The following is a 14,836-nucleotide window of genomic DNA, read 5'->3' on the forward strand; positions in this document are numbered from 1 at the left end:
AGTCCACTCCCTGGAAACTTCCCTCCCCATGGAAAATTCCCCCCTGGACAAACCCCCAGCAGAAAATTTTCCCCCCACCCCACCCGAAAATGTATGCCAAAAACACAATAACAAAAACTATGTGCAAAAAATGGGCGAATTTTATAACTTAAAGACCTTTCCCCTGGGACTGTGGGGGGTAATTTTATATGACCCCCCACCCTGGGACTGTGGGGGGCCTTTCAACTATGATAAGCAAAATGGCTATCTTAAAATTTTGATTGAACGATTTTGGGAAAAAAAGGGGCGGGGAGGGGACCTAGTGCCCTCCAATCTTTTCAGTCACTTTAAAAGGGCAATAGAACTTTTAATTTCCGTTCGAATGAGCCCTCTCTCGATATTCAAGGACCACTTGGTCGATAGAATCACCCCTGGGGGGAAAAACGAATAAACACGCATTCCTGATCTTTCTTCTGGCAAAAAATGCAAAATTCCACATTTTTGCAAATAGGTGCTTGAAACCTATATAGTAGAGTTCTCTGATACGCTGAATCTGATGGTGTGATTTTCATTGAGATCACTTGACTTTTAGGGGCTGTTTTCTCCTTTTTTTCGAAAATCTGAAAAATTTTCTCAGGCTCATAACGTTCGATGAGTAAGACAAACTTAATGAAATATAGATATTTGAAAGCAGCATAAAAAGCCAATTCTTTTGATATATCTATTGGTATCAAAATTCCGTTTTTTGGAGTTTCGGTTGCTATTGAGCCGGGTCGCACTTTACTTACAGTTCGTTATCACGCTGTTTGATTTTGAACAAAATTACTATCTCAAAATTTTGGTCAGATATCCCTAGAGGTTACAGGGAACAAAAATTAAAAAACAAAATACAAGGGGAGGGATGGGGGTAGATTGCTTTCCAATCCCGTTTGACTCTAAGAGGGTAGTAGAACTTTCAGCTTTCAATTGAATGAATCCCCTCCAAAGTTCCTGTTACCACCCCTTTCATATGAAGTGACCCTTTGGTCAGGGACGAAATCATATACTGTAAGATAAAATAATTTTTAAGCTTCTTAGTTTCACACACTTGTAACGTATTTTTATAATTTGGAGCATGCACTCCAAACTCTGGAGCTGGTTTCAGTAAATGGACAAGGCGTGTTCTGAAAGAAACTTAGATATTAAAGAAAGCTTGAAGAAAATACCAAATCAGTAGTCTCTATTTAAAAATGTGTCTTTTATTCAAAGTACAGGCAATAGAAAAGCAATATAAATCCTTTTTATTAAGGCGTACTTTCCTGACAATCCATTTTCATGAACAATACGAAACGCTTCATTTCTAGAAAGCTAAAATGGCTGCTATGGGATTCCTAGCCGAAGTGAAACTAATTGTACAATTTCCATTGATGGAAGTATTCTCTGAGGTTTATCATGTTTGCAGCGTTACCCGCAATTTAGTAAAGAGCGCGCCACAGCCCATAGTAACTGGAAGTCTAAATACGTTTTCAAAATGTGTGTGATGAAAAAAAATTGTAATCTAAAGCTGCTTTAGGAATGGTAGCTATTATTCGAGTTACTTTAATGGCAAAAGTTTGTTTCAATAAAAAATTTAATAAAATTTAGAAAAGAGCCTGAAGCCGTTGGGAGTGACGTCGGATTGAAAGGTCAATTGCATTACCAGAATGCTTAACGTTGAAAACCTTATGTGAGAGACTTATAGTCCCTCTTTTTCCCCCAAGCGGTGACCGACTCAGTTGTCGTAAAATGTTGAGAAAGGGTTCATTTATAAGTAAAATTCAATAATTAATGTTCTTTTGGTTAAAACAGTTTGTTTTAACGAACTAGAAGTAAGGAGCGATGCGGCTCAATAGTAGCCGAAACTCTAAAATAGGAAATTTTTATATCGATATACGCATCAAAAGAATTGTTTTATCATGCTGATTCTAAATATATAAGATCCATTAAGCTCAGTATTACTTATCAAAAGTTACGAGGGTGAGAAAACTTGCCCGCTTTTCGAAAAAGGGTGAATTTGAAAAATCAAGGAATCATGGGGCGAAAGCAGTCCAAGTCGCTTGGCTATCTCTTCAATGTTAAAGAAATTTTGTTTGTTTAAAGAAACAGACATATTAGAGAACTTAAATTGTGGTTCACCTGATTTCACATAAAGAAAGAAAAACGAGCAAAAATGGGGTTTTAATAGGCCAAATGAAAATACTGAAAAAACAAAGCGAATATTTCGAGAGGACAAACGCCTCTCTTCTTCAGCGCGAAACGAAACGATGTATCCAAGGAAAGTGCCGAAGAGAAAAAAAAACAACAAAAAACAAAAGCAGAAAGTCAATGTGAAAAGAACCAAAAAAACCAAAGAAAAAAACAAAAACTTAAATGATGAATAAAATTCAATAAAAGCCAAAAATTAAAAGAATTAAAACCAGAAACCATTAGAGCGAGAAATATTATGTACGCTTTCTTATGCTGATTTTCATCAAATTAAGGCTATTGCTGAAAATTCTTTTCAGCATGATTTTAGGATTTCTAGACAAAGACTTTCCGAGAAATTACACCGTTTAAAGTTGGAAAAACTCTCTAATAATCCACCTTTTGTCCCAAATGCGTATCCTGGTCCTGCTGTGATAAATCTCAGCTTCATGCCCCTTACAACAGAGCAAAATCAGGTTCTGTCGAAAGGATTGAAATTTTAGATAACCCCTTCGAAAATACCTTATAGTGAAATTATCGCGAACACAGAGGGGGCTTTTCATGACTCTCGTGCGGATATTGGAGAGATTGCGGATTCGTCTTCTGTTAATCGTCGAAATTTAAAAAATGTTAGTAGAAATGAACACTTGGTCTTACACGCACTACATAAAGATCATTCCAGGATTATTACGAAAGCCGATAAAGGCAATACTGTTGTTGTATTAGATTCAGATGATTACTAAAAAAAAGTCAGAAAAATTTCAATTGATTCTAACACATATGAACAATAAGTTGCCGATCCTACAGAAAATTTGTCCAAGAAGTCAGAAAAGAGCTTTCTTATCTAAAATGAAAAGGTGAAATCACAGATCAGTTGTACAAAAGGTTTTACCCAAGCGGCTGCACATCTCCTCGCTTTTATGGTCTTCCTAAGGTTCATAAGCCCGGTAATCCACTTCGACCCATTGTTTCTTCTTTTAATTCTCCTACTGCAAAAATAGGGAAATTCTTATCAGTTATATTTCGCCCACTAATTTAGGCTAAAAAATCCTATATTAAAAATTCCGCTGATTTTGTTTCCAAGGTAAAGGAAGTTTCGGTTAAACCAAATACAAGAATTGGCAGTTTTGATGCAGATTCAATGTATACCAATTGTGATCCTCAAAAGGTCAGACTTGATTTTGGAGCAAAAACTTAATTCAAACCCATGTATATCAGAAAAATCTACTCTTTCGAATCAGACACTTCTTTCGCTTACAGCCCTTTGTAACAGAACTTCTTTTTACTTCCATTATAGAGGCATTTTTTATAAACAGAAATATGGGCTTTCAATGGATGCCCCCTTTCCAATATAGGCTGATATCTTCATGGAAGACCTTGAAGAAAGGGCTATTTTGCAAAGTTTTTGTAAACCTGAATTTTGGGTTCGTTTTAAAGATGATATTTTTTATTTTTGGGAGCATGGTGACGAGTCTTTTTGGGTTCTTTTTTCTGGGTTCTTTTCTTCACTTGCTCAATTCCTGGGATCCAAAACAGAAATTTACTCATGAATCAGAGATAGAGAGGCGTCTTCCTTTCTTAGATGTTCTGGTGTACCGAAATGATTCACGTTTCGAGTTTAGTGTCTGTAGAAATCCCACCCATAATGACCGTTACTTAAGTTATTCCTCTAATCATTCTCCTGCTGTGAAAAGAGGAGTTGTCAACACGTTTCTTGGATTTAGAGCTCAACCACCTTAGATATATTTTATTTGGAAATGGTTATCCAATTAGTTTAATTAATTCTGAAATTGCAAAACACATTAAAAGATTATCAGATAGTTCCACAGAAAACACAAATCACAGGGAAAATTCAGTTTATCTTGGTCTCCCATACGTTAAAAGGGTTTCAGACCACATTTCAAAAATCTAAGGAAAAATAACATTTACACTTATTACAGACCCAGAAAAACTATAAGGTCCCAAATTTATGAAGGTAAAGACCCCATTCCGATGGGTGAAAATTCCGGTGTCTACAGAAGTCCTTGCTGTGGTCTTAGGTATATCGGAAGAGCTGACCAGCGAATCATGGATAGATTAACTCAGCACTCTGGTTTAATTGATAATACAGTCAAAAAGCGGAAAAAACCAGAAAATTTTGACTCTGCCCTTGCAGAGCACATTTTTGAAAAACCAGACCACACTATTTTTTTTAATCAAGCTAGTCTTATTTCGCATGACAAAGGTATTGTCCAGTACTACAGAGAAGCTGTTGAAATTTATAAATACCAACAGTATCCGTCGATGGCAGTTCATATTTTTTTGGATTTTGTGCAAATCGCGGATATTGGCGAATAACTCGCTTTTATGGTTGTTAGGTATTTGGTTTTAATTCTTTTAATTTTTTGCTTTTATTCAACTTTATTCATCTTTTAAGTTTTGGGTTTTTTCTTTGTTTTTTTGGTTCTTTTCACATTGACTTTCTGCTTTTGTTTTTTTTTTTGTTTTTTTTTTCTCTATTCGGCACTTTCCTTGGATACATCGTTTCGTTTCGCGCTGAAGAAGAGAGGCGTTTGTCCTCTAAAAATATTCGCTTTGTTTTTTCAGTATTTTCATTTAACCTATAAAAACCCCATTTTTGCTCGTTTTTCTTTCTTTATGTGATGTCAGGCCAATGTGGTTTAAGAAATTATCTTCATCTGATTTGGGAGACTAATGGCTATCATTTGGTCAGGTTCACCTTTTTTTCGTATACTCCCTCAATTTTTTAAATGCATTTTTATACAAAAACTCTTTTGGCTTTGTTCAAGAAAACATTATTAATAACTTTAATAAAATTCATACTAACTTGTAAATATCTTTAACACAAACTATTTCAAAGGAGGCTAAGAAGAAAAATGCATTAGGCGTTGCGAACGCTTTTGCGGAATTAGCTGATTTTCCTCATAAGCATCTTGTGATTACTGGTTCGAGTTTACCAAATACATCGGTGAATTCAGTAAACTCTGTTTCATCGGACTTGGACACACTTAAATCCAGTATCCGGAATGATATTGAAAAAGAAGTTTGCAAAAAAGTTGGAATGTCAAATAGTGCGGATATGGTTAACTCTATCGTTTCTCAGATTCACGACTCTATACTCGTTCAGTATTCGGCTAAGTTTGATGAGATTGAAAACAAACTACGGGCTCTTCAAAACGCAAACCCAGCCCTGGAAAATAGGGTTGAACAGCTTGAAGCAAGTCTTGATGATATAGAGCAGGAAAAACGACTGAATCAGCTCGTATTTCATGGTGTTGACCACAGTGGGGGTCTTCCCATCTCTGAGTGTGTATTGAATGTGATTACAGATGAAATGCAAATTTCTGATTTTTCTTCGACCGCAATAGTTTCTGTATTTAAATTTCGAGCAAATTATACTGATTCGGACACCATTGTAAATGCAAAAAAGCGTCCTTTGCTTGTGTTGGCTACGTTCAAATCTGCTGAAATTGCAAGAAAAGTGTTTGCATGTAAGTCAAAGCTTGCTCGGTCGGGAATTTTGTCACCGAGTACCTAACATCAAAAAAGAAACAGATTCTTGGCTTGGCTAAGAGTAAGCTTGGAAACAGAAATGTTTGGTCGAATAACGGGACAATTTTTGGAAAAAACTCAGTGGGAGAGAACCGTAAAATTTGAGCTATGGCTGAAGTGGTTCGTCTGCCTAATCTGACCATATAATTTTGTCTTGTGTAAATTGTGTTGTTTAATTACTTGTATGCTTGTTTTCCCTTTTTTATTTTATAGGCAAATTTTCCGTTCCTTTCGTTTTTTTTTTTGTTTTTTTTTTCGTTTTTTTTTCTTTTTTTTTCCTTCTTCTTTCTGCCTATCAGTATGTTTTTTTGTCGTAAAGGTAATCACCCTCTTCAATGAGTGCGAATATATATTATGACCCTTTGAATGAATTCGAAAAAAAACCGGTTTATTCTTGGAAGCCAAGCTCGTGACACACTTGCGGGGGATGATGAATGCATAGATAATTTTTCGTTGAATTGTCGCCCTAGTAATTATGTGAATCCAAATAATCTTTATGAGTATTCAAATCCTGCGAGTGCAGAAAGAACGATCGTTTTCTGGAATTGTCAAGGTCTAAGAACGGCATATTCTTCTTTATGTGAGATTTTAAGTTCGCTAGATAAGAAGCCGTGCATTGTAGGCCTTTGTGAGACATTTGTTTCTAGCAAGTTACTGCCATGGGGTTTTTCTTTCCCAGGATATATTTGCGAGCGAAGAGAACGGACAACCATGGAGCGGGGCGGTCTAGGCCTTTTGATTAGTGAAGGTACCCAATATTGGGTTAGGGATGACCTTTCCCTGTGGCTTGAAGGTAGGATCGAAACACTTTTCATTGAAATAAAAAATGAAGGGGAAAGGAACTTGATTTGGGATTGATTTACAAAAATCCATCATGTGATATTTGTTTTTTTCTTCAAGAATTTGAACTATAGTTAGACAAAACTAATAATGAAAACAAAAACAAATGTATGATGGGAGATTTTAATATACAGTAGATTTACTAAAAAGAGCGAATATCTCAGATTTTGTTAATATGATGGTGTTACATGATAGTTTTCCTCTTGTGACTATTCCAACTCGGATTCGCATCTCTCGGCATCTTTAATTGATAATTTTTTCGTTAATGGTGGATTGCTTGAAAGATCGCAAGCAGATTTGGTCGTGTCCGACGGCTCGGATCACCTTCTTTTAATAAGTAAAATAAAGCTAAATCAGTCAAAGGAAAATAAACGAAATGAAAGGACTTCGTTTTACCGTGAAATGAATAATAAAAACCTAAAGAGTTTCACACATATGATGGATGAAACAAATTTCTCGCGTGTAATAAAGAAAAAGTGTCCAAATACTGCATATGACCTATTCAGTGAGATAGTGACGAATGTAATGAATGAAACATGTCCCTTGCGAAGAATAAACCCTAATAGAAATTTTTCTAAGAAACCATGGATACCAAAAGCTATTTTAGTTTCAATAAAGCAGACAAACAAACTTTATGTGAATTATTTAAAGGACCATTCAAAAGATAATTTTATAGATTTGAAAAGATTTCCGAATATTTTAAATTCAGTAAAACGGAATGCTCAGAAACTTTATTTCCAAAATGAATTTCATGAAAATCAAGGGGATATGAATAATACATGGAAAACAATAAATAAACTTTTGGGTAAATTTCAGAGTAAGGAGGAGGTGAGAGTCATGGAGACAACAGGAGGTCGTCTTACCGATTCTCAAGACATATCTGAATTTCTGTGTGGTTATTTTGCAAATGAAGGAAAAAGACTCTGCGATCAAGCGCGGGCTAAACTACACACATCTGCGAGTTTTGGATCTGTCGTTAAAAGACAGCCTGTAAGTCAGAATTCCTTTGAGTTTGCAAGGTATTCGGAACGGAAAGTGGCACGATTCTTGGGTACGATGAAGTCAAGCTCTAGCGGGATGGACGATTTTTCCCTGAAACTCATAAAGGCCGCAAAAACGAGTGTCTTACCTGTGTTGACGCACCTCATCAACCTTTCTTTAGATCTTGGAGTCTTCCCGGAAGCACTAAAGATTGCAAGAGTGATTCCTCTTCATAAAGGAGGGAAAAAAGATGACCCATCGAATCGAAGACCTATATCTATTCTCCCATTTTTCTCTAAGTTATATGAGAAAGTGGTGCATGCCCAGTTAAGTTATTATATTGAAAAGAATAAAATTCTAATGGAAAATCAATTTGGGTTCAGAAAAGGGCTATCTACGGATATAGCAGTTCTGAAATTGGTTGATTGGATTAGTGATGCATTTGAAGCTGGTCTCATACCCGAAGCTGTGTTTTTGGATATGAAAAAAGCGTTCGATACGGTGGACCACTCAGAGCTTATTCAAGCTCTTGACTCGATTGGGGTGAAGGGTTCAAGTCTGGAGTGGTTTTAATAGTATCTACACAAACGGTATAAGATAGTTCAGAATAGGTCATCTTTATCTTCAAAAAAGAAAGTAGAGTGTGGGGTCCCACAAGGGTCAATCTTGGGACCTCTACTTTTCATTATTTTCATTGATCGAGTGAAACATTACCTGTCAGAGGCTGGTGTCATCCTGTTTGCAGATGACACTTTGCTCTTTCTGGCAGCGCCTTCACTTGATGTTTTATATAATAAAATTCATAATGCAGTTTCTGAATTTCTAACTTTTTCTCAGCAAAATATGTTAACCCTAAACTTTTCTAAAACCTTTTTCATGATATTTCCTAGACTTTCTTCTAGTGCTGGAAATGACCATATCACGGTTCAAGAAAATGTGATAAAGAGAGTAGCAACAACAAAGTATTTGGGGTTTTTAATTGATGAAAACCTGTCGTGGAAAAACCATTCAAGTGCAACAGCTGAAAAATTAAGCAGAGGCCTTGGGGTGATGCGAAGAATTAAAAATCTAGTCCCAAAAAAGATCCTGAAAATGATTTATTTTTCTATATTTTACCCATATATTAGCTACGGATGCTCTATATGGGCAAGTAATTTTGTTACATGTTTCAAAAGAGTACAAAAACTTCAGAATAGAGCTGTAAAATTATTATCTGAATTTGATGATTCTGATGAGGTTCCTGCTTATGAGCATTTTAAAAAGAATAAGTTAATGGATGTATCCCAAATTCGAGATTACCAAGTCGCGATTTTCTCGTATAAATATTTGAATCAGCTGCTCACCCCTGCTTTTGAAAATATTTTTACTTTTAATAGAGACCTTCATGATCATAATGCAAGAAAAGCTGATGACTTAACTCATGAGTTTAGGAGCACCACTCGGGCATGTTTTTTGATTCGACATTATGGTCCCCATGTTTTGAATATATTGCCCGAGTGTGTGAAAAATGCACCTAGTCTTTCGGCTTTCCAGTCACGGGCAAAGAAGTTTCTTTTATCTCGCGAGTGAATTTGGTGTTATGCCCACTCCAGGTTGTCATTCTATTTAAGGTATTTCCCCGATTTAGCTTGCTTTTTTTTTTCTTTTTTTCTATCTAATTATTGTCTTTTCCTCTTTATATCTTTTTTAATTTATTCCTTCATCCGATAATTTTCTTGTGTGTTGAGTAGCAAGGTATGAATGTTATTTTAATTAGCTGAGAGTGATAACCTCGCTTGCCCTTTCAAGCTTATTGTCTTTCTTGGCAGGCGAAAGGCGAATAGTGTTTGTTTTCTTTTTTAATAAATGTATATCTCATTATCTCATCTCATCTCAAGTTGAACAAGGGTTGTTTAATTTTCGGGTCAGTGTTGCAATTAACCTTCGCCGTGTCCTGTGCATGATACCACTAAACTTGGATAAACATATCGTATCCGCTGTATGCCGTTGTTCAAAACCAATCGAAATATATCAAGGATTGAGCAAGTTCTATTCAAGAGATTGAAAAACTTTTTGAGTTATGGGAAAAGCGAGGACTTAATTTAATTAACGTGCAAAAGGGCAGGGAAAACATGTTAAAACAAATCTACGTGAGACGTGGAAGACCAAGACTTCCAAAGTATTTGCTTGACTTGGAGGAAGTATCTATGCAAGAGGAAACCATTATAGAACCACCGAGACTAAAAACAATTACAGGTGGCCGCAAGTTAACTTCTGAAATTTTGAAGACTGCTCGTTGGATAGTCAATGTGCCTTATTATGTGAAAAGCTAAGAAGATCTTGGAATCAAACATATGTTAGTAAGAACTTTTAATTTTATAGAAAAATAATATGGTTTCCCAGCCTGACCCCAAAGATGGTTACATTAACCACCCCCCCCTCTCCAAAAAAAAGAGAAAACAAAGAACTGTAGAGGTTCAGAATAATTTAACGGTACTTATTTAGAAAGCGGTAAGTACAAGAGAATTGTATTGCTAGAACGGATAGACATTTTATCGGGTAATGCCTGGATGCTGTATAAACATAGGTTACGTATTTAATATATTCTATGCTTTACCACCCCCCTAATGTGCAAATATATAGCTCAAATTTGTTTCTGAACTATTATATTTTCATCCTATTTTGTTTTATTTCATTAGCATTAACAAAATTTCACTTCTCTAGTACTTACCACTTTCTTAACGAGTACCTATTTAACGCTTATGCTGGAGTGCCATTTTATGGGTATTTTCCGTACTAGATTTGAAACTACTGTTTTTTAGTATTTTTACTGAGAAAAAAAAGAAAAAAATCGGTACTTGTACGATATAACCCTGACAGGGGTGGATCCGGGGGGAGTACCCCCCCCCCCCCCTAGCGTAGTCTAAAGTAGTGTAATTTACTTAATTAACTCAAGTTTGCGTTAATTAAAATTGCTCCTAACGCAAGTTTATCGGATCAACCTATTTTGCCCCCCCCCCTAAAAAAATTTTTGGATCAACCTATTTTGCGCCCCCCCCCTAAAAAAAATCCTGGATCCACCCCTGAACCTTGACCTAATATTCTTCATCTAAGTAGAACTTGTTTCTCTGACGCTCAATCCTAATTGAATATACCTAATTATGATAAAAATATAATACTTTATAAAAAAATTTGGGCTATATATTTGCTTATTCGGGGGGGGGGGAGTAAAGCATAACGGGTCTGCAAGCATAATGTGTTAGGCACAATTATTTTCAATATTATGAATTAAAAATTGTTTTCTAACTTAACGCTGTCGAAATACTTTACCAACACCCCTCCCCCCTTAGGTGCAAATATATTGCCAAAATTATGTTGTTCACATCTATTATGTCACTTCTCTTTGTCTTGTCTAATGAGAAGCTGAAAGAAACTAGCGAAAAAAACCGGTTCTACAATGTGTCAATGGATGAAACACTTGAGTGGTCACGACTGTACCAAACAAGTAGCCTACCTAAAATTCTCTTAAATCTTGAAAAAAATATATGCGGGTATCTTATTTTCTTATTAAACAAGGAGTTCTCACCCTTTCCGATGTTTTCGAAAATTTGTGCCCCTGCACTTGAGTGCAATTTACTTTTATTTATTTATTGATTGTTGGATTTAAGCTTGATGTGTGTCAGAGTAAAATGCATAAATAAAGACTTGGACTCACGGACGCCTTGATTTGCTGCAATAAATTTGCTTGATTTTTAGGTGGAATCCCAGTATGGGACATGCTTTAGAGGCTACCATTTGAGATATTCGCATGTTTTAACTAAGGGTGACCAAGATACAGCTTGACAAAGGGATAGTTATCCGTACGAAACCAAAGGATCCATGTAATACTTCTTGTTTCCCGTAAATAAAATACAATATCGACTATGTACCGAAGTTCCTACCATTTGAAGCCAGGGATGATTGCAAAGACCCAAAAATCACATGAAAAAGTGCATTACTAATTTTGAAACCAAGAGCTCAAGCTATCGACCTTAAAATTTAGGAACAAGACTTTCTGCTACCCAAAAGGTTCTTGATCTGGTCGTTACCCATAATCTTATCCATTGTTCCTTTTACTTGCCTAATAACTTGAAGCTAATTTTTTTATCAGTCCTTGCTCCCTTTAATCCAAGTCTGAACCTTTTCTAATCGCAGATGGAACAAAATTATCCAGAATATGTGGGGAACTACCAACCTTTTAAAATACCGCTCTTTACACTAGTGTTTATTAAGACTTGGGAAGTTTTAGCATTAAAATCATCCTTCCCTCCGTAACTACAAGATAAATAGAGAACCCCATTCTACAGTTTCAAGGAAATTTCTAGTCGTTTTATCACAAGTCAAAATGTATTGTAAACCAACCAACAAGGGATGGGGTATTAATTTTCGGGGGGTGTCTCACGGGGGAGGGGTCTTTTTCAGGGAGGGGACTCCTATACTAATTTCCGTTTTTACTACTGTGACAAATTTAGTCTCATCCCATGAATTCCCCCCCCCCCAATGTCAAATTCTTAGCCAATGTCTTGTTTCAGGTACCATGACATATAACTTATCGCAAATGTGATGTTCGACAGAGAGTTCAGGGCTGGATTACTTTCACGTTTCATTTTCAAATGTGAATCGTGCAGTGAAGAGGTTACTTTACACTCTGAAATGCCACCAGCGCCGAAAAAGACATCGAAACCGTCTCGCCAATAACATAGTTTGGAATCAGATTTACAGCCAGAAGAAAAAGAGAATGAAAAAAAGCAAAAAAGAACCAATTTTACTACAGAAAGAGTAGCCAAAGGACGAAAGATCAGCACAGGGACAATAAACGTTAACAAAGAAGCAGTAGGTGGTGCAATAAACACTGGTATGAGTCATGCCCAAATTCAGGAGCTTTTTTCTACAGTTGGTTTAAACTGTATGTCACAAAAAGTTTTTATAAAATATGAAATGGACATTGGTGATTACTTGAAAAAAAACACTTCATCAATATTTACTGAACAATGGCAAGATTGAGCGCAGAATGGCTATTAAAGCAGGCGAAAAAACCGACATGCATGGTTCAGTGGAGACTTGTGTTATAGTCGGTGGTGGCTGGTGCACTAGAAGCTATGGCAATAGGTTTTCTGCGTTGTCTGGTTATGGAGTCGTCATTGGTTTTTATTCAAAAAAGCTTCTACATGTTGGGATTAGAAATAAATACTGTTGCATTTGTATGAAGCATCGAAGGAATGAAAACAGTTTGCTTCCCGACCATAGGTGTTTTATGAACTGGCAGGGACCGAGCACAAGTATGGATCTGATATTTTAGTCGAGGCATTTCTAATCGCTCCAACTATGCACTCTTTAAAATATGTTAGATTTATCACTGATGGTGACTCCAGCACCCACGCAGAGCTTACAGCCAAAGTACCGTACGGAAGATATATCGAAAAAATTGAGTGTGCCAACCATGCATGTAAGTGCCTAAAAAAGAGGCTTTACATGAAGCAAAAAGAAAACCCCGAATGCAGGAGGTTTCTTAGTGGTTTAAAAACAAAGAAAATGTACGACTTTGCAAGAAACGTAATTGTACGCACAACCAAAGAAGGGAAAAGGGTCAAAGACCTTGTAAATGAGCTGAAAGCGATACCATTGCATTTCTTTCGCGGTGATCATAGACAGTGCCCAGAATGCTGCAAAATGGCAGGAAAAATTGTTGAATTCAGCGAAGAAGGTGCCCCAAGCAATATTTTCCTTAGTCATGTGTATTCAGCCTTTGACACTTTAACTAGAAGAGCTCGATTTCTCATCAGAAACAGTACTAGCAACCTTGCAGAGTATTTTTTGAGCATAGTTGCTAAGCTTATCGGGGGAAAAAACATAATGGTGACAAAAAGAGCCCGATACACAACGCGTGTTACCGCTGCGGGCATAAAATATTCTAAGGGACATTCTGCCCGTTTGAATATTTTTCGCAGAAGTTTAGGATCTACACCAAGTCGTTTGTTGAAGCGACTTGCTGAGCAGCGGGCCCGAAGGGCCATAAACAAGCAGACTTGGAAAGCTAAAAGACGTCTGTTTGGAAAATGATTTACGCAGAAAGTTTCGAAACCCGACAAAAACTACGGCCCGAAAGCATGTGTTCCAGATTTAGATCTTGATTCTCTTGAAGATGCAAAAAGTGATTTTCTGGACCGTGTTCAGTGTGCTGACTTAGAAATTTATGAAATAGAAGAAGCAATACGACTTAAAATAAATTTTATTGACGACAGATGGCTAGAATACAGAAAAAATAGGATAACTGCGTCAGTAGCTGGAATAATTTGTAAAAGACGGACAAAGACTGTTGCACCGTTAGTGCACCAACTGCTTTATCCCAAAAACCGCCAGACTAAAGCAATGGAAGTAGAATGGGGGGTAAAGGCCCCATCCCTCACCCCTGCTGCCATCTACAATTTAGTCTAACTCTGTCAGTACACCAAATAAGGGCATAGCCTCCCTAGGGAGAACACGTTGTTAATGGGGTCAATGACCTCTTTTTCCAATGTGTCAACAACAACAACATCGACTTTGACATTCGCTGAGAGCGTGCACTTACAACAACAACAACACCGACCCTAAAGCTCCCACGAGTACACCATATATGGGCATAGAGTCATTAGGGAGAACACGTGGTTAATGGGGTCAATGACCTAAATTTCCAAGGTGTCAACAACAACAACATCGACCTTGACATTCGCTGAGAGCGTGCACTTACAACAACAACAACAACATCGACCTTGGAACACCTGTGCTGTCGACCACAATTCACCTATCGTTAATCAATAATTCCCCTTAGAAACAACAAATTAATTTCCCCTTTCTTGACAGATCAATCAACCAATGACATCATCTGTCAGACTTTAAAAATTTTCGCATAGAAACGATTCTCCAGGAATAGATCCAAGTCATTAATGTCTTTGCCTCGGAAACAACTCTTTTGGTCGAACTCCAAAGGATATTAATAGCCAAAGGCCATGGAAACAATTCTCCAAGAAACATCTTAGCGATGAATTGTTTTAGCGCGGGAATCAGGTTTCTTATTAATTTGAAATGCATTAGCGCAGAGATGCCAAAAACAAAAGGAACACGCTGAATTACGGTTAGGGATTATTTGGGCGAAACTGTTTTAGACAGGTTATGGAACTATTTCGGCGAAACAGCTAGAGACATTTTAAAAGATGATTTTTGAAGAGATTTTAGAAGAGAATTTAATGGTGAAACTCTGTGGTCGTTATAATACACAAGTTTAATT

General features: G+C 36.7%; 1 protein-coding gene across 1 annotated transcript in view; it reads left to right on the forward strand.

Annotated features, from left to right (window-relative positions):
• Positions 1-1,331: 1,331 nt before the first annotated feature.
• Positions 1,332-14,836, forward strand: part of Rbcn-3A (rabconnectin-3 alpha) — a 179,519-nt gene continuing 166,014 nt past the window's right edge. The window contains exons 1-4 of the mRNA XM_089094941.1: positions 1,332-1,436; positions 5,042-5,443; positions 12,820-13,615; positions 13,715-13,959. Of these exons, the coding sequence (XP_088951067.1) occupies positions 1,332-1,436; positions 5,042-5,443; positions 12,820-13,615; positions 13,715-13,959 (1,548 nt within the window). The remainder of the gene's footprint in view (positions 1,437-5,041; positions 5,444-12,819; positions 13,616-13,714; positions 13,960-14,836) is intronic.

Source organism: Artemia sp. Qi Xiang Cuo, chromosome 9 (genome assembly GCF_049724085.1).
Source record: "Artemia sp. Qi Xiang Cuo chromosome 9, ASM4972408v1, whole genome shotgun sequence".
In the NCBI taxonomy this organism is placed as follows: Eukaryota; Metazoa; Arthropoda; class Branchiopoda; order Anostraca; family Artemiidae; genus Artemia; species Artemia sp. Qi Xiang Cuo.